This window comes from Camellia sinensis, chromosome 8 (assembly GCF_055761805.1).
Source record: "Camellia sinensis isolate YWXY chromosome 8, ASM5576180v1, whole genome shotgun sequence".
NCBI lineage: Eukaryota > Viridiplantae > Streptophyta > Magnoliopsida > Ericales > Theaceae > Camellia > Camellia sinensis.
In genome coordinates, this window is record NC_138968.1 from 145,227,141 (window position 1) to 145,247,675 (window position 20,535).

General features: G+C 37.8%; 1 protein-coding gene across 1 annotated transcript; it reads left to right on the forward strand.

The window, feature by feature from the left end:
* Positions 1 to 4,320: 4,320 nt before the first annotated feature.
* Positions 4,321 to 4,680, forward strand: LOC145798154 (LOB domain-containing protein 2-like). The gene has a single exon (XM_082885641.1). The coding sequence runs from the start codon at positions 4,321 to 4,323 to the stop codon at positions 4,678 to 4,680; it is 360 nt and encodes a 119-aa protein (XP_082741767.1).
* The last annotated feature ends 15,855 nt before the right edge of the window (positions 4,681 to 20,535 follow it).

Sequence of the window (20,535 nt, forward strand, 5' to 3'; positions counted from 1 at the left end):
TTTGTCACAAACCTAGTCACAAACATCTCGGCCAGGCCTTCCCAAGTCTTCACGCTTCCCTTCGGTAGTTTGTGGAACCAATCTGATGCAATCTCCCCGAAGGATGAGGTGAACACCTTGCAAAGCAACGACTCGTTTCCACTATATAATGCCACTGAATTCAAATATAGTCCAATGTGGAAGTTGGGGTCTGACTTTCCATCGTATATTTGAAACCTCGGCATACTGAATCGCTTTGGTGCCTCAAATCTGTCTAATTCCACCGAGAATGGTGTCCTCAGCTTATCTGGAGAGGTTACCTTGGCTTCGGCATTCTATTGCTTCCTCTTGAGGTAATCTCTTAAGTCTTCTTTGCTCCGCCCAGGAGCTCGGCTATCTTTCGACTTCAATCTTTTCGGTATACTACTCTTGGCCTCGTGGTAAGCCCTTTTCGATCCTTTTCCATAAGTTGTGTCGAAGCATAGTGCCTGCCCTTGAACATGCCGATGTCCTTTGGAGTCTCCCTCCTTTGTGTGATGCGTCCTCTGTGATCCTTCTCTTCTTGATTTTCTTCGTCTGTCCTCCCTAGAAGGTCAGTGATAGTATCTCTCGTCTCCGTTATGCTGAGGGGCTACGAGGATTGCTTTCTGTCCTCCCTTTTGGGTATTGGCCACTGGAATCGACGTGTCGTGCAGCGGGTATGGTGGCTGCATGACGCTATTTTGCATCATGAAATTGACGACCGACTGCAGGTCTGCCAATTTTCTTGCCATCTCTTTTACCTCTTCGTCCCTCCGTAGGCACCTATCCTTCCAAATCTGGAGGTCGTCTTCGTTGTAGTACCTGCTTTGATCAGGTTTCTTTGGTGTGTCGCTAGTCTGGCCGATGTCTTTCGCTCCGTGATTTTGTTCATGAGTTTCTGCGTTCGACCTTTCTCCTTCGCCATTGAGGTCAATAGGTCTCCCACTTCCAGCAGGAGTGTTGTCCCCAATCTTTTCCTTCTGTCCGTTACTGGCCATCTATTCTACTTTCATTCCCACAGATGGCGCCAAATTGTGTGAGTGATTTTCCGACCACACTGCCCGGTTAGTAACCAGCTGGAGAGCACCGGCAGAATAGATGGCACCTGGCTGACCTGCAACAGAAAGAGAAGATTCCGGCGGTGGTTTCGACCACCCGGGGGCACTCCGACGATCAAGTCAGTATATCTCTCAAAGATAAATCAAGTGCTAAACTCAATGCTCAAAGCATAAAATTGCGTACCTTAGACCCACGGGGGTGCCTCTCTTTTATAGTTACCTCAATCCTAATCCCAATAGAAGCCTGACTTCTATAGATTCCTGTTTAGTACTTACTTTGGACTCCTTCAGAGATAAAGATAAACTCCCTAAGAGTTTTATCCTTATCTTGGCTAAGTCTCATCTTCATTCTAGAACTCTTGTCCCTTATCTCATATCCGATTATATCGGCTTCCGATATCTTCGAAGATAACCTCGGCTTGATCGAGATCACCTCGGCGTTATGACCCTGACACGTGGCACCTCGGCTGACACGTCGGCGTCACCTTGCCACGTGTCGGTACTCAAAATTATATCCCCACAATATATATATATTATTAAAAGTAATATTTTTTTTTTATGTTTAGATAGCACAACATAAGGGCTTACTTTTTTCTAAGAGAGTTACGTCAGCATGTATTTCTTAATTAAATATAGAGTTTTATACAAACTCAAATCTAATTTAAATTACACTTGCTTTAACTATTTTATATATACTCTATTTGATAAATATTTCTTTTCCATATATTTTTCATAGTAAATTGAGATAATCTACAAACCCAATACCAATTTTACATTTTTCTTTTTAATTCTTTCAAGAGTATTAGAATTTTTTTAATGCTAAATTGCCTCTCTTTTTTTTCTTATTTTTTCATACATTATTCTATACCCAATATAAATTCTATATTATTCTATATTATAGATTTGTCATTTAAATTTTATAGTGATTCTATATTTGAAATTATATTTCATTTTGTACATTATTTTATATAATCAAAATTCACAAAAAAAAAAAAAAAAAAAACCTGAACAACAATGACACTCTCGAAAAACATCTAAAGTTTGAATTTACTGCTTGAGTTACCTTTTCAATTGTTGAATAGTAAGTTCTTTTATATTTTGGCATCATATTACAGATAATTAATCGCTTCACATACTGAGATGTATCTATCGTTTATATGTTTTCATTATTTTTTCTTTTTGAATTTAGATATTATTATGTGATTCTTTTTTGATTAGGCATTGTTGAATTTCTTTTATATAGCTGATATTTTAATTTAATTAAGAGTGTTTATTTTGCAATATTATACTTTAATATATATATATATATATATATCATATTATGATAATCCAAGTAAAACACATTTGTATTAATTTTTTTAATAAATTTTATATAATTTCTATTTGTACATATTTTTATTTTCCTAATGAATATGAAATTAAATTAAATAGTTACAATTACTTTCAATTTTATGTTACTAATTCTTATTCTAATTTAACTATTATTTTTAATATCAAAATGAATATTTATTTTACTATTTTATAATTTAACATATATCATACAAAATTATTATATCGTAATTACACTTTTATAATACGATAGAATTAAAATTATCAAAACACACAAACAATTTAACTAAAATTAATATATATAAGTATTTAAGTGACAATTTTATAGAATGATAGCCCCAATATTTTCAAAATAAATAATTAAAATCATATTTTAATTTTAATTTTAATTATTCTTTTATAACACAAATTGTACCATCAATTTTATTTTTTTTATTTTTTATTTTTAAAAAAGACACGTGCATTGCACGAGTCAACTACCAGTATATTATTAAAAGTAGTGTTTTTCTCACATTGAGGTGGCACATTATAAGGGGTTACTTTTTTCTAAGAGAGTCACGTTAGCATGTATTTTCTTAATTACATATAGAGTGTACATAATCCCAGACCTAATTTGTATTTCACTTTTTTCTTCTTAATTCTTTCAAAGGAATTATGATTTCTTTTTAATGATAAATTGCCTTTTTTTTTCTTCTTCTTAATTTTTCGTGCATTATTCTATACCCAATATCAATTTTATATTATTCTATATTATAGATTTGTTGTTTAAATTTTATATTATGCTTCATTTCCTACATTATTTTATATAATCACAACTCATAGAAGGAAAAATCTGCACAACAATGATTCTCTTGAGGAACCTCTAAAGTTTAGATTTATTATTTGAATTATTTTTTCAATTATTGAACAGTAAGTTCTTTTATGTTTTAACATAATATTACAGATGATCAATCACTTCACACACAAAAATGTATCTATCGTTTAGATGTTTTTATTATTTTTCTTTTTCTATTTAGATGTTATTATGTGATTCTTTCTTGATTAGTCGCTGTTGAATTTTTTTTATATAGTTGATATTGTAATTTAATTAAAAGTGTTTATTTTACAATCTTTTAATTTAATATATATATATATATATATCATATAAAATAATTATATAATAATTCAACTACAACATATTTATATTTAATTTTTAAATAAATTTTATATAATTTCTATTTCTACATATTTTTATTTTCCAAATGAATATAAAAGAAAATTAAATAGTTAGAATTACTTTTAATCTTATGTTACTAATTCTTCTTCTAAGTGAACTATTATTTTTAATATCAAAATGAGTATTTATTTTACTATTTTATAACTTAATATGTATCCTATAAAATTATTATACGATAATTATATTTTTATAATACGATAGAATTAAAATTATCAAAATACTCAAATAATTTAACTAAAATTAATATATAAAAGTATTCAAGTAATAATATTAGAGAACGATAGCACCAATATTATCAAAATAAATAATTAAAATCATACTTTAATTTTAATTTTAAATTAAAATTAAATTTTTTTTTTTATAACACATTATACCATCAAATATTTAAAAAAAAAATAACACTTAGATCGTACGAGTCAACTACTAATATATATATATATATATATATATATTAAAATTGCATACAACTTCTAAATCTATAAGGACTCCACTCCCAGCCAAAAATCCTATTCTTTTATGCCTCCTGTTTCTTCTCATTCTGTCCACATCACCACAAAACCACTCCTTCATCTTCAATAAAAGCTTTGCTGGAAAATTTTGTTTTTCTTAATATTTTTTTTTCTCCTGCTTTTTTTTGGTTGGAGTAGGAATATCCATCGGCAACGATGAAGAACTGAGCAATGCAAGCATCAGAGAAAAAGGTGCCACGAATGCACCATGGCACCGCACTTTCCAGCAACCCGACTGGAAGAATTCCTAGCGGTTCATAGAGTTTTCGGCATAGCCAACGTGACAAAGATGATAAAAGACCTTGATTTTTTGCAGCAAGAAGAGGTGATCAAGTCGTTCGTATGGGAAGCTATGATGTGGAAAAAAGACCCCGTTCGCGGACCTTTAGGGTTCTACAAAAAGGTAGAAGAACAATTCAATTTGCTTGAAGACCAAAGAAACAACCCAAACACAATGCAACCTTTAGTGCGATGGTCACCGCCTTGTATTGAAGAAGAAACTATGAATTTTGTCCATGACAATGGACAATTGGCATTAGAATCATCATCACTGCCTTTATATACATAGGGACTGTACGGGGAGCAAATATTTCGTGGAGCCCATACTCCTTTCGTCTAAGCTCCTTGTCTATCCGATCGACCTGCGAACACAACGGCGGTGAGCTATCCGGCAGTGTGTGGCCGAAAAGGCCCTCCAACGGTCAAGTTAGCACACACACTCAGGGAGAGAGAGAGAGGAAGAGAGAGATATATCACAATGAGTGTTTCTCACCAAATGATATTCCATCCCCAGCATGGGGGGTGCCGTCATGCTTGTATACTTTCTGCGTTCACCTCTGCACCCATTCGTCTATTGACACGTGGAGCTGCTCTCCCATCTGTCAACTCAAATCCAACTAAACACCACCAATCAAACCGCCAGATAACATTAGCGGGAACAGACAGCCCGGCAGCACTATCCCGGCCTCTTTCGACCGTGCTGCCTAACGAGCCCAACAATGCTCCTCACCGAGCACCATCACTACCGAGCTTAGCAGCACTCCGGTGCGACTGTGCTCCAGCCAAGTTAGGCCGGTCTGCGGTAGATCACGATCACCGAGCTAAAACGAGCGAACAAGAGAAGACAAGCTGGCAGAGGATCATCTCGACCAACTCTGGTCTGGACTTCGGTTGAACAAGCTTCCTCTCGGCACGACTTAGCCCAGCTCGACCCAAATATGCTTGGACCACTTTCAGCCCGGCCAGAACCGCGACCCAAGCCGAGATTACGAAAATCACCCTCTCAATTGCTCCTTAATTTCGTTCGCATTTGCGTGACCGGAATTACATTACAAGGCCGGGCTCGACTTTTTGCTCGGTGGTTCACTTTGCTTGGTTTAGAAATTTCAAAGTTGGCAAGCAAAGTCAGCTCGACAACTTGCTTCTTAGTGAATAAAATCAACTCAGCAACTTGTTTCTTGGCGAGCAATATCAGCTCGGCAAAAAACTCCAAGGTCGGCGAGCAAGGTCAACTCGATGACTTTCTTCTTGGCGAGCAAGATCAGCTCGACAAGGAACTCCAAGGTAAGCGAGCAAGGTCCGTTCCACGACTTGCTTCTTGGCGAGCAAGATCAGCTCGGCAAGAAACTCCAAGGTCGGGAGCAAGGTCCGCTCCGCGACTTGCTTCTTGGCTAGCAAGATCAGCGCGGCAATGAACTCCAAGGTCAGCGAGCAAGGTCAGCTCGACGACTTTCTTCTTGGCGAGCAAGATCAGCTCGGCAAGGAACTTCAAGAGCGGGAGCAAGGTCAGCTCGGCGACTTTCCTCTTGGCGAGCAAGATCAGCTCGGCAAAGAACTCCAAGGTCAGCGAGCAAGGTTAGCTCGGCGACTTTCTTCTTGGCGAACAAGATCAACTCGGCAAGGAACTCCAAGAGCGGGAGCAAGGACCGCTCCGCGACTTGTTTCTAGGCAAGCAAGATCAGCTCGGCAAGGAACTCTAAGGTTGACGAGCAAGGTTCGTTCCGCGACTTCCTTCTTGGCGAGCAAGATCAGCTCGGCAAGGAACTCAAAGGTCGGCGAGTAAAGTCAGCTTGACGACCTTCTTCTTGGCAAGCAAGATCAACTCGGCAAAGAACTTTAAGAGTGGGAGCAAGGTCCATTCCGCGACCTTCTTCTTGGCGAGCAAGATCAGCTCGGCAAGGAACTCCAAGGTCGGCAAGCAAGGTCCGCTCCGCGACTTCATTCTTGGCGAGCAAGATCAACTCGGTAAGGAACTCCAAGAGTGGGAGCAAGGTCCGCTCCGTGACTTTCATCTTGGCGAGCAAGATCAGATCGGCAAGGAACTCCACGGTCGGTGAGCAAGGTCAGCTCGGTGACTTTCTTCTTGGCGAGCAAGATCAGCTCGGCAAGGAACTCCAAGGTCGGCGAAGAAGGTCCGCTTCGCAATTTTTTTCTTGGCGAGCAAGATCAGCTCGGCAAGGAACTCCAAGAGCGGGAGCAAGGTCCGCTCCGCGACTTGCTTCTTGGTGAGCAAGATCAGCTCGGCAAGGAACTCCAAGGTCGGCGAGCAAGGTCAGCTCAGCGACTTTCTTCTTAGCGAGCAAGATCAGCTCGGCAAGGAACTCCAAGGTCGGCGAGCAAGGTCAGCTCAGCGACTTTCTTCTTCGCGAGCAAGATCAGCTCGGCAAGGAACTCCAAGGTCGGCGAGCAAGGTCAGCTCGGCGACTTCCTTCTTGGCGAGCAAGATTAGCTCGGCAAGGAACTCCAAGGTCAGCGAACAAGGTCAACTCGGCGACTTTCTTCTTGGCGAGCAAGATCAGCTCGGCAAGGAACTCCAATAGCAGGAGCAAGGTCCGTTCTGCGACTTTCTTCTTGGTGAGCAAGATCAGCTCGACAAGGAACTCCAAGGTCGGCGAGCAAGGTCAGCTCTGCGACTTTCTTCTTGGCGAGCAAGATCAGCTCGGCAAGTGTCACGACCCAAACCCGCCCCTATAGGTTTAGCATCATAACTGGCCAGTAATCCTTGGATTACCGAAGGCCTCTAAACAGATTAACAAGATTAAGGGGCTAGCGGAAGCAAATACATAAATATAGTTGTCCAATGAACTGTGCTGACTTATATGAACAGAATATTTAAAACTTTATATATATATTCAAATATCATTCATACATTATACCCACACACCTTACAATATTTTAAGTACAGCCAACGACATCAAATCAAGTCTTATATAAGTAGAAACCACAGAACTTAAACACAGAACGCTTCGGGAACCTCCACGTGAGGCGCAATGGTTGGTTGACAATGGACCACAGATCCAAACAAAAGCCTTCAGGCTCGAACTTCAGAATGCTCACCTATACATATATATATATATATACAAACAGTGAGCTAAAACCCAGTGAATAACATTAAGGTAAAGGGGTTAGTGAACGAAAACCGAACATATCATAAGCAGAAAATAGATCATAGCATAATCATCTTCATATTAGAACATAATAATGGTATATCCCATAGAACACATCACAGAACGTCTTCCAACTAAAGTAATCGGTTCCGGATATCGATTAAACACATATCACCACAATGAAGTGGCTAACGAGATCTCGTAATCACTTGTATGTCATAGACCCGCATTTTCATGCCGTCCCCATGACTTGGGACTATCTAAGGATGCCATAATAGATTTCAAACATGGACTATTCGTTCACGAAAACAGATATCATTTCAGAAATCATAACTTATCACATTTCATTTGGAACATAATTTCATATCAACATATCTTTACAGAAATGTTACTCACAGTGGTTCTAGTAAGCGGTCAATCAGTCCTCGAGTCTTGACCTACAATCACAAAATACATAACACAAGCATGTCTTATCATTACACATTCAAGTGGCCAACATGGCTTAGCTTACATTACGTTGGTTCTTGTTAATTCTTAGCTCATTGCTTAAAACACACCTACTTGCATTCCCTTAACTTAGTACATTCATACCTTAGTGTGTTTCTAATCTATAACCTTATTACTATGGCTTAATTAAGGCTTAGGAATGTCTAAGATGCAATGAGGATGCCAAAACATGCCTTGGAACACTTAGGCAAAATTTCTGAAAATAAGGTACACGCTCGAGCGTAGCTTTCCTCGCTCGAGCGGACATGCAAAATGAGAGGGGTCGCTCGAGCGAGACTTCCTTCACTCGAGCGATCTGCAAACTCGGAGAAAGTACTGGTTGGTCTCAATCTACGCTCGAGCTACAACTTCCACGCTCGAGCGGACATGCAAAATGAAGATGGTCGCTCGAGCGCATATTCCCTCGCTCGAGCGATCTGTAAAAGACATGAAACTTCTGGGAGCTTGCAATTCACGCTCGAGCGGACTTTTGGTCGCTCGAGCGGAGTGCACGCACTCAGAGTGGTTGCTCGAGCGTGAACTCCCACGCTCGAGCGTGGATGCAAATTCTGGAATTTCCAAATTTGATCACCAAGCTCAAAACTCGAATTCAATCTTCCAAAACACATCTCTTGGGCCCCAAAACTTGAGATAACATAGTAAACTTATAAAACATGAAGAATTTAGGATCATTTCACAAAATCATGGCCCAAGGTTTTGTCAAAAGCTCACATTTCATCTTGAAATTTAAGAAACAAAGCATGCATGTAAAATCTTTCAAACTCTTTTCTTCAAAACTCAAGAAACTATCAAGTTGAGCTCATAAGCTCCATGCATGTAAGAAATTCTCTTGCAAAACATGAACTTAAGTGATTAACATGGCAATTCTAACATGCAGGCACCAAATAACTTACTAATATAACTTAGATGCTTAAAATCAAACTTAACATGCCAAAACTCCATATATTCATGCATGCATGTGGATTTCTCTTCCAAATTCTCTTTCAAGACTTCAAAAACATGGGATTGACTTACAAAACTTAATGAAATATGCATGCATGTACCATTCAACCTCCATATTCAACATAATTGGTGAAATACAAAACTAACATAATAAATTAACACCTACATGGGCATGTATGTATGAATTGTAACTCAAATCCTTATTCTAAGCTCAATTTGCACATTTAAACTCATAATCTTCATGTTGATGACTTAGATTCATAAATTAGGGGTTGAATTCATACCTATAGTCTTGAATTAACTAGATCCTTGCACAATCTTGATGAGTTCAAGCCAAAGCCTTCAATTCTCTTCAATTTCTACACTCTCTCTCTCTCTAAAGATGAACTCTCTCTCTCTCTCTAAAATGTAGTCTCAGAATTTTCCACTCAAAGAAAATATGTGTGAGTTCAAGAATGAGTCTAAAGCCCACTTATAGTTGGAATGCTAAATAATAAAACACTTAGAACATTGGTCCAACCAAACACAACTTAATTAATCGTTTTGAATCGATCTTTAATAAAATTTGCCATAGCATTCTAAAAATTTCAAATAACACATTGATGTAATCAATTTCGGTTTCGGATGCCGATAAGGCTTTCAATTTTCATATTAAAACGGAATTCCAAACAGATATTTCTACAAGTAACATATAGAAAGCCAAAATCATGCAAACTACGGAATGAACACATAATTTATTTTAATCCTCTCATTAACATCCTTAAATGCGGATTAGTAGCTAATTACGGATCGGGGTTATTACAGCAAGGAACTCCAAGGTCGGCGAGCAAGGTCCACTCCGCGATTTCCTTCCTGGCGAGCAAGATCAGCTTGGCAAGGAATTTCTAGAGCGGGAGCAAGGTCCACTCAGCGACTTTCTTCTTCGCGAGCAAGATCAACTCGGCAAGGAACTCCAAGGTCGGCGAGCAAGGTCAGCTCGGCGACTTTCTTCTTGGCAAGCAAGATCAGCTCGGCAAGGAACTCCAAGGTCGGCGAGCAAGGTCAGCTCAGTGACTTTCTTCTTAGCGAGCAAGATCAGCTCGGCAAGGAACTCCAAGGTCGGCGAGCAAGGTCAGCTCAGTGACTTTCTTCTTAGCGAGCAAGATCAGCTCGGCAAGGAACTCCAAGGTCGGCGAGCAAGGTCAGCTCAGCGACTTTCTTCTTCATGAGCAAGATCAGCTCGGCAAGGAACTCCAAGGTCGGCGAGCAAGGTCAGCTCGGCGACTTCCTTCTTGGCGAGCAAGATTAGCTCGGCAAGGAACTCCAAGGTCGGCGAACAAGGTCAACTCGGCGACTTTCTTCTTGGCGAGCAAGATCAGCTCGGCAAGGAACTCTAAAGTTGATCAAAACCATCAACAAATCTCTCACCGAACAAAATCCGCTCGGTAAGGAATTCCAAAGTTGAACAAAATGCCAACTTTTATCTTGTCATGCAAAATCAGCCTGGCCAGGAATTCTGATCTTTCCATCAAAATGATTGTCAGTTGCCCCTTTTCCTCGGCCTTCTGACTGACGTCATCCAAAAGCCAACTCCCTAGATCTCTTCCATGGTTGTTTACACTGCCATCCTTTGCGCTTCCCGCCGGCGAGTGTGCTCCTGCAACACATCCCTTAGGTCTTTCAAACAGTTGGAGCGTGAATATCCCGACGCCGTCGTTGAACGTAAGGGGTAGTAACTGCTGTCCCGCGTACGAGATGTCATCGTCGGCATGACATAGTCTTCAGCTCTGAAGCTTCTCGTGATTAAGAGTGAAAGGGTGCGGCGTCTATTCTGACTGCCGGAACGGCGGGAGTGGGCGTGCTCACCATGGTTTCTCACTCTTGTGACATCCTTTCCCTTCATCTGGCGTCTCATGACCTCCACCCTCGTCGTCATTTTCTTAATGATGGTATCTTGGTCTCTCAACTTGTCTTCCAGGTGCCAAGTGTATGAATCTCGCTGTCGGCGACGGTCTTCTGTACCTATAGAGCGCCTAAAACTCCTTGTGTGCTCGTTTTGCGCATCTTTGGGAAGACCTTGTGCGGAGGTCTCCAAATTAGCCATCGTTGGAATGGCAGACGGGCCATCTCTGCGCCGAACGGACTCTGGCGTGATGCCATCGATGGCGAGTAACGGAATGTCGTCGTGGTTCGCCATAAAAGATGACCGGAGAAGCTTGGAGGACAAGGTTTTGTCTGTCGACTTCCCACAGACGGCGCCAATTGTACGGGGAGCAAATATTCCGCAGAGCCCGTACTCCTTTCCACCAAACTCCTTGTCTGTCCGATCGACCTGCGAACACAACGGCGGTGAGCTACCCGACAGTGTGTGGCCGGAAAACCCCTCCGACGATCAAGTTAGCACACACACTCAGGGAGAGAGAGAGAGAGAGGAAAAGAAAGATATATCACAATGAGTGTTTCTCACCAAATGATGTTCTATCCCCAGCATGGGGGGCACAGTCATGCTTGTATACTTTCTACGTTCACCTCTACACCCATTCGTCTATTGACACGTGGAGCTGCTCTCCCATCTGTCAGCTCAAATCCAGCTAAACACCACCTAATCAAACCGCCAGACAACATTAGCGGGAACGAGCAGCCCAGCAGCACCATCCCGGCCTCTTTCGACCGTGCTGCCTAACGAGCCCAACAATGCTCCTCGCCGAGCACCATCACTACCGAGCTCAGCAGCACTCCGGTGTGACTGTGCTCTAGCCAAGTTAGGCCGGTCTGCGGCAGATCACGATCACTGAGCTAAAACGAGCGAACAAGAGAAGACAAGCTGGCAGAGGATCATCTCGGCCAACTCTGGCCTGGACTTCGGTCGAACAAGCTTCCTCTCGGCACGGCTTAGCCCAGCTCGGCCCAAATATGCTTGGACCACTTTCAGCCAGGCGAGAACCGCGACCCAAGCCGAGATTACAGAAATCTCCCTCTCAAGGACACACACAAACAAAATAAAATTCATCAAACTCTAAAATTCTACAGCTGTTTGATTGATTATGACGTTGTTGATATTTGAATGTAACTCAAATTTTAACGCAAAGTTTCAATGAAACGTTATACGCAATATGAAAAAACTAAAAAAAATTGATGGTATGTTACAATATATTACTCAAATGTGAAACATTTGAAAAATAAGATAGAAATGAAATTAGAGATCATTATCAATAGAAATGAAGTTGAAGATAACTATCATATTAAAGATTAAAAAAAAAGGATCATTTGAAAAATACGTTAAAGATGAATTTGGAGATAATGATAAGATTGGAGATAAGATTGAAAAATAAAAATAAAATAAGGAAATATAAAAAATTGGAGATAAATGAAGATATTGGAGAAGATTACGCAAAATAAAAAAATGGAAGTAAGAAAAAATAAAGGTGTTTATCTATATATGGTATAAATTTTCACGGAGTTAATTTTGGAACATACAAATTTAGGTGATATTAATAATATTATAATAAATTTAATCAAAGGAGTTAATTTAGGAATATAAATTTAAAAGATTGGAGAATATCAATATATGGTATAAATTTTTATGGAGTTAGTTTAGGAACATACAAATTTAGGTGATATGAATAATATTAAAATAAATTTAGTTAACCAATCATTTTAAAACATGTCTTTTTTTCTTTTAAAATAACGCAAAAATCTTGAAAAATTATGTTGAGAACTTGAAACTCCCACAAAGTTTGTTGTTAGAAACCCCTTGTTTATATAATATATAGATAGATATAGATAGATAGATAAGTGCCCAATTTTTATTTTTATTTTGTTTTTAAGGAGTAATTTCACTCATTTTGATTTTACTTTCTACATAGTTTTTTTTTTTAAAAAAAAAAGAAAAAGAAAAAAAGTAGGTGATTTGAAGAAGGCTTTGGAAGAAAGTTTTTATAAAATAATTGGCAAGAATCTTTTAACACAATAAGTTTATGGAAAATTTACCTGTAAATCTCATCTTGAGGAATGGTGATCCATTTAGTTATAAGAATTTTTTTTACAGACGAATAGGATTTTGGAAATGTAGATTTAGTATATTATTTAAAAATTAAATTTACAGTTATACCTTTATTTCTTTTATGATCCTCTTTTTTCTTTTATGCTAAAAAGGTAAGGTTGAATCAAATTTGGGATGAATTTTTATGTAAAAATCTTTTTTATTTGAATTTTTTTTTAAAAGGAATACAAAAATAACTTAAAATATGAAATTCTTCAAATATTCCAAAACGATGTGAGATTTTTTAAACATTTCAAAATGAGAACAAAAACTACTTAGTAAGTTTTGGCCAAATGTGTAATTTCAAACTGTAATACTCCAATATAACATGCAAACGTAACACTTCAATACAACACTCAAAAGAAAAAAATAATAATCTTACTGTAACACCTTAATGTAACACATAAAAAAATTTCTTACTGAATTTTTCTCAAACGTAACAGTTCAATATAACACTCTAAAAAAAACTCTTAGTGTCAACATACAAAAATATTTCTTATTGTAACACGTTAATGTAACACACAAAAAAATTCTTTAGTGTATTTTTACCAAACGTAACACTCTAATATAACACTGTAAGAAAAAAAAAAAAATTAGTGTAACACTCTAATGTAACATACACAAAAACTCTTTACTATAACACTCAAATGTAACACAAAAAATTTCTTAGTGCATTTTTCCAAAATGTAACACTCTAATATAATACTCTAAAAAAATTCTTTAGTGTAACACTCTAATGTAACACATTAAAACTCCTTAGTGTAACATTCTAATGTAACACACAAAAAAACTCCTCAGTGTACTTTTTCCAAACGTAACACTTCAATACAACACTCCAAAAAAAATTCTTAGTGTAACACTTTAATGTAACACACACACAAAAAAAAAAAAAACTCTTTGGTGTAGTTTTCTCAAACGTAACGCTCCAATGTAATACAAAAAAAAACTTCTTAGTGTACTTTTCCTAAACGTAACACTCCAATGTAATACTAAAAAAAAATATGAGATTCTTCAAACAATTCCAAAAGAAATATAAATATTTCTTAGTAAGTTTTGGGCAAATATATAATTTCAAACTGTGAGTGTTACGTTTGGAAAAAAAATATACTAATGGATTTTTTTAGTGTTTTTGTGTATTATATTGGAGCATATTATATTGAAGTGTTACATTTTAACAGAAGTTAAAAACTAACAAAAGTTGAAAACTATTTTCATTGAATCAAATCAATTAGATTGTGTTTACACTTTATTATACAAAATAGTTAGAGTTTGTTATAACAAACTCTAACTGCTCTAACTACTTTACAGTTGCATTACTATCTCTCTTATATCTATACAACTTTTTCTCTCTCTCTCTCTCTTGTTGCTTCAGATCTCTTGGCTTCAGTTGTATAAGAGAACATATGTTCAGCTATGGCTTAGGTAGCTTATCATCCCCCCTCAAAGTAATGGGATTAAGCAAAACCATTAGCTTGTCTTTGAGATAATGAAAACTAGAAAAGGTGAAGGGCTTGGTGAATATATCAGCCAATTGGTCTGAAGTAGGGATGTAAGATAAAGCGATTTGCTTAGAAACAACACGTTCCTGAATAAAATGGCAATCCACTTCGATGTGTTTCGAGGGAGAGTGGAACACATGATTGGAAGCCAGGGCCATTGCAGAAATGCTGTCACACCAAAGAATCGGAGGAGAATAGCTTGGAACAAATAAGTCTTTGAGAAGTTGCTGCAACCAAACCAATTCAACAGCAGTGTTGGCCATAGATCTGTTTCGGTGGAGGATCTGGAAACTGTGGGCTGCTTCCTAGCAAACCAGGAAATTAAATTGGGACCTAAAAAGACACAGAATCTAGAAGTGGATCTTTTGTTAACACAATCTCCTACCCAATTGGAGTCAGAATAGGCATGAAGAGTAAAGGGACCAGGACTGAAAGTGAGACCATGATGAAGAGTACCCTTGACATATCTCAAAAGCCGTTTAACTATTACAAAATTGCCAAGTGTAGGAGCTTGCATATATTGACAAGCTTGGTTAACAGCTAAGGCCAAATCAGACCTTGTAATGGTCAGATACTGAAGAGCACCTACCAAACTCCTGTAAAAGAAAGGATTAGAGTAAAGCAAGTCATCTGAAGGAGAGGAGTGAGAGGATTTAAGGGCCAATGGAGTAGAACAAGGCTTACACTCAACCATCCAAGCTCGCTGAAGGAGTTCAGTAGCATACTTTTGCTAGGAGAGAAAATATCCGTAAGAGAGAGAAAATATCCGTAAGAATGAGAATGAACTGATATCCCAAGAAAATATGATATATCTCCAAGTTCTTTCATAGAGAAAGCAATGTGCATATGAGCGATAAAAGAATGAATGACCAAAGGATCACTACCAGTTAGCAAAATATCATCAACATAGATGAGTAAAATGGTAATATGAGCAGGAGTGTGTCTGAAAAACAAAGAAGAGTCAGAGGAACTAAGCTTGAAGCCTTGGCCAAGTAAAAATGAAGAAAATGTGAAATACCAAGCGCAAGGTGCCTGTTTAAGACCATGCAGAGCTTTCTGAAACCTGCAAATATGATGAGGAAAAGCTGAGTCAATAAAACCTTGGGACTGAACCATATAGACCTCTTCCTCAAGGGTACCATGCAAAAAAACATTAGATATGTCAAGCTGTTTAAGTGGCCATTGATGCTGAAGAACAAGACAGAGGAGAATTCGAATTGTTGGCTATTTGGCAACTAGGCTGAAGGTATATTGAAAATCCACACCCTCTTGTTGTAGATAGCCCTTACCCACTAATCGAGCCTTATATCTGGCAATGGTGCGATTAGAATTTTTCTTGATATGAAATACCTACTTACAACCAATGACAGTTTTGTGAGAGGGAAGAAGGACCAACTTCCAAGTGCCTTGTTTGTGAAGAGCAAGAAACTCCTCAGTCATAGCAGCAATCCAAAGAGAAGATTGCAAAGCTTGAGTAACATTAGTGGGCTCAGTAAGAGTAAGATCAAGAGAAGGAGTATGACTGAGATGATAGGCTTTAGATCTTGTGATCATATGATGAGTGTTAAGAGGAGGTAAAACAGCAGAAAAAGAGGGAACTGTAGGGACAGAGGAAATAGGTAAATGAATTTGAATAGAAGAAATGGGAATAGGAGATGAAGTAGACAGAGGTGGCTGAAAATAAGGAAAAGTAGGTGGAGAGGCATCAGGGGAAACAACAGTAGCAGGCTGAGCTACAGTAGTAGAGGTAGCATGCTAAATAGAGGGAGCAGGCTGAGCAGAGGCAGCAACAGGGTGAGCAGAAGCAATAGGCTGAACTATAGGCCTAGAAAGAAAAGAATGAGGCAAAGGAACAGAAGATGAAGGTTTAGAAATAGGAGATAGAACAGAAGTAGACTAGAAAAAAGACTGAACAACAGGTAAAGAAGAAGAATCAATCAACTGAAGGGAAAAAGGGAAACAGGTCTCATTGAAAAGAACATGTCTAGAAAGATAAACTTTCCCTGAAATAGGATCCAAACATCTGTAGCCTTTGGTAGTAGGATGATAACCCAAAAACACACAAGGAGTAGACCTAGGTTCTAGCTTGTAAGACACATAAGGCCTAAGCCAAGGAAAGCATTGGCATCCAAATACTTTGAGAAAATAATAATCAGGAATGGTATTAAATAAAGGTTAAAAAGGAGATTTGTGGTCAAGAGAAAGACAAGGCATCCTATTAATCAGAAAGACAGCAGTAGCCATAGCTTGAAACCAATATTTAAGGGGAAGAGAAGACTGATGAAGTAAGGTAATAGCAGTCTCAGTGATGTGTTGATGCTTCCTCTCAGCTATGCCATTTTGTTCTACTATATAAAGACATGTGAGGTGATAAACAATACCATGAGTGTTCAAGTAGTCATGCATTTTAGTATTGACAAATTCAGTCCCATTATCAGTCCTCAAGATTTTTAAAGAAGTAGAGAACTAATTCTCAACATAAGCCTTAAACACCATAAAAGTAGAAAACACATCACTCTTAGCATAAAGGGGATAGATCCAAGAATGTAAGGATCTAAAATTTTACCCTCCGCTCGAGCGGGGGAGTTGACGCTCGAGCGGACTTGTGAGGCTTCCAACATTTTTTTGCAAACGTTCCAAGATTCTGTGAGTTGTGAATTCCCGCTCGAGTGTAGAAGTGGTCGCTTGAGCGGACGACTTTGTTGGTCTGCGCGCGCTCGAGCGTAGAAAGTGACACTCGAGTGTGGAAAGTGAGATTGCCCTTGACATTTTGTTAGTGTATTTGGAACCTTCTTATTTTATTTTGAGGTGTTGATTGAGGTGGTAACATGATGGTAAAGTAAGATTGGACCAAAAACTTTAATTCGGATAATCATTCTACGATCAGCCATCACTCTTTTGCCCTTTTCTTTTTTCACACTTTGAATTTGGATATGAGACTAAAACCATTGGAAATCTTATTTCCGGAGCTTCAATTTGGACACAAGAACAACCTAAAACAGAGTCCAGATGAGAGAGTTATACCCGTTTGAAGTTTCCATATCTGAGCTGGAAGCGGGTACGCTCGAGCGTGGAAATCGACGCTCAAGCGAATCGCGCGAATTCAGCAAGTTTAAAATCACTTTTCTAAATCATTCTTTACATTTTCATCTCCCCTCTTCATTCCTCTCACCCAAGGTCCGAAAACCCTAGGGTTTTGATCCCAAATACTCACAATTCTTCTAAGTTTTGGCCAATATCACTCACCAAGAAGTGAAGAAGCTTGAAGATCATAATGTTCTACCAATTGGAATTTCGAAATTGTGGAGGAATCTCATCAAAGCTTGCTCCTTTGCTTGATTCTTGAGGTAGGGGTTCTAGTTCTCTTAAATACTTACACTAATAGATAGATTTGTGGTATTTTCATTATATAAATGCAAAATCTCCAATTTTGAGCATATAGTGTATATCATGAGAATTGGGGGTTTAGGGTTTGAGATGTTGGGGGTTCAATTGATGGGTTAATATGGTAGATTATGAACCTTAGGTGTATAATCAAAAGGAAAATTGGAATTAAAAGTAGTGGTTTAAGAAGTTTGAATTTTTGTTGAAAATCAATTTTTCTTGAAAACCCTAAGTTGATTCATTATGATAATTAATGATTTTGCCCAAATTGAAAGTAGAATCATGAAATTGGTAGGTTGAGTTATATATGTACAAGTTTAATTGGATTTTGGAGATGTTTCAAAATTATGTTAAAAATTAGCGATTGAACTCTTAATATGGACATTGTAAATCATGTTGTAAGGTGAAAGGAAGATTGGGGAAATGATTTATTAATGATATGGATGACATAAACTTAGTTGTGGAATGTTGAAATGAGACTCAAGAATTTATCTTGAATTATGTTGAATTGCAAATAATGTTGATGAACTAAGTGATGTTGACTTTTGTTGAATTATGTTGTGTTGAATAATGTTGAATTGAATGGTGTTGGACTATGATGAATTGTGTTTGAATTATGTGAATTGTATTGAGTTTGGATTGAGTTGTGTTGGGTTGTGTGGAGTTTGAGTTGTGTTGTGTTGGGTGCGTGGAGTTTGGGTTGAGTTGTGTCGGGTGGTGTTGTGTTGCTGCCCACGCGGGCAGTTGAAAAATGGTTTTTAAATATTGAGAAAAAGGTTTTTGGGGGCCCACGTCCCGCCGAATAGTAGCCGAAAAATGTGGGGGTGATTTTGGATTAAAGATGCCCAATTGCCCTGTCTAGGCTTATCGCTGGACGAATGTGGAAAAATATTTTTGGGTGTCCACACATTCCTGCCGTATAGTAGCCGGCGAAAGTGAAAAAATGATTTTTGGGTGTCCACACAGTCCTGCCGTATGGTAGCCTGCAAAAGTGAAAAAACTGATGGTTTTCGAAAATGTTTTGGGCGCCCATATCCCGCCGTATAGTAGCCGGCAAATGCAGGGATGGTTTTCAAAAGTGGAAAAATGGTTTTGGAAAAATATGATTTTTGGAAGAAAATGGCTTTTGAGAAAAAGGTTTTTGGGAGTTCACTTCCCGCCGTATAGTAACCGGTGAAAGGTGAAAAAGTGTTATGGATTGGGTGCCCGCTATTTCGCCGTAGTAAGTCGGCAAAAGATGGATTGTGTTGATATATGTGTTAAGTTGATGATGCTATTTGTGACTTGTGATGAATTTGTGAAATTGTAAGTTGATGTGTATATTGATATAAAGAGGAAACGTATATAAACATGGTTGCAATGTATGGAACCAAAAAAAATGGATAAGGGGATTATAGATTGGTAATGGTGAACTTAATGAATTAGTGGTGACAATAAAAGTAACTTACGAGCGTTGTTCTATAACTAAATGAAAGATTGAATGGAAAGGGGGTCTATTAATCTTGTATTATCTTGAATTGAAATTTCGAGAGTGTAAATAACGAAGTGATTTGGGTATAGAAGAATTGTTAATAAATTAAAAAGGGAACTTGAACTTGAATTTATAGAGTTCTAAATAAATATAATGAGTAAAATGGAAGAATGAAAGAAAAAGAGAAACATTAAAAATGGGAATTAAATAAGAAATATTTTGGGAATTGGTTAATAACTTTTAAATGATATAGTTTCTTAAATATGTTTGTTTCACATGGAACTATGGTTTTCCAAAGTTAACGGATGATTTTAATGGCTGAAGGTTTTCTTAAAAGTGTTTAAATAGTTTTTAAGAAAATGGTACTCTAGCTATGATAATTTGAAATTATAAAATGCCACCCTACTATATGGTATCACCCTGCATGCATGATCATTTTTATCTGTGTGTTTGCTATTGACTTAGAACTATGAGACTCCTACTGGGCATTAGTGCTCACCCCTATTTTTTTTTTTTTTTTTTATAGGAAGAAAGTGTGGAATCTGTGATTGAAGAGTTAAAAAGTCCAAGCGTCGTTTATATGTAATTTCATTGTAGATATAATGGATCTTGTATTTGTATTATATTTATTTGTAACATCTCAGTAGAAGATTGGCATGTATCATTGTTAGTATTGTATTCATAGAGAGAGAGAGAGAGAGAGGGAGAGAATATGTATCATTGTATTTCTATTACTCAAAGGTAATGGATGTTTGTTTTTTAAAAAAAAAAATGGACCTAAATTAAAGGCTTTGGTAATAATTTCGAGTAATAAAAATTTGGGGTGTGACAAAGAAAATCTGGTGAAATCATCAACAAACAACAAGTAGTACTTATAACCAGAGACAAAAGCAGTAAATGGTCCCCAAACATCACTATGAACAAGAGAAAATGGTTGTTTAGCAGTGGAGCTAGATAGTTTGAAAGGTGGCTTATGAATTTTGGCAACACTACATGGTGTACAAGAAAATTTAGTACAATCTTTATTCTTAAAACCAGGGGATATATGTTGAGTAATATGATGAAATTTCAGTGGTGAAGGATGGCCAAGCCTTTGATGCCAAATAGGGAAGGAAGCCTGTGAGGAAGTATGAGTAATATGAGCTGGATGAGATTGTGGAGAAGAGGAGGCAAAGTGAAAAAGACCATGCACAATAGGACCTTGGTGTAGAAC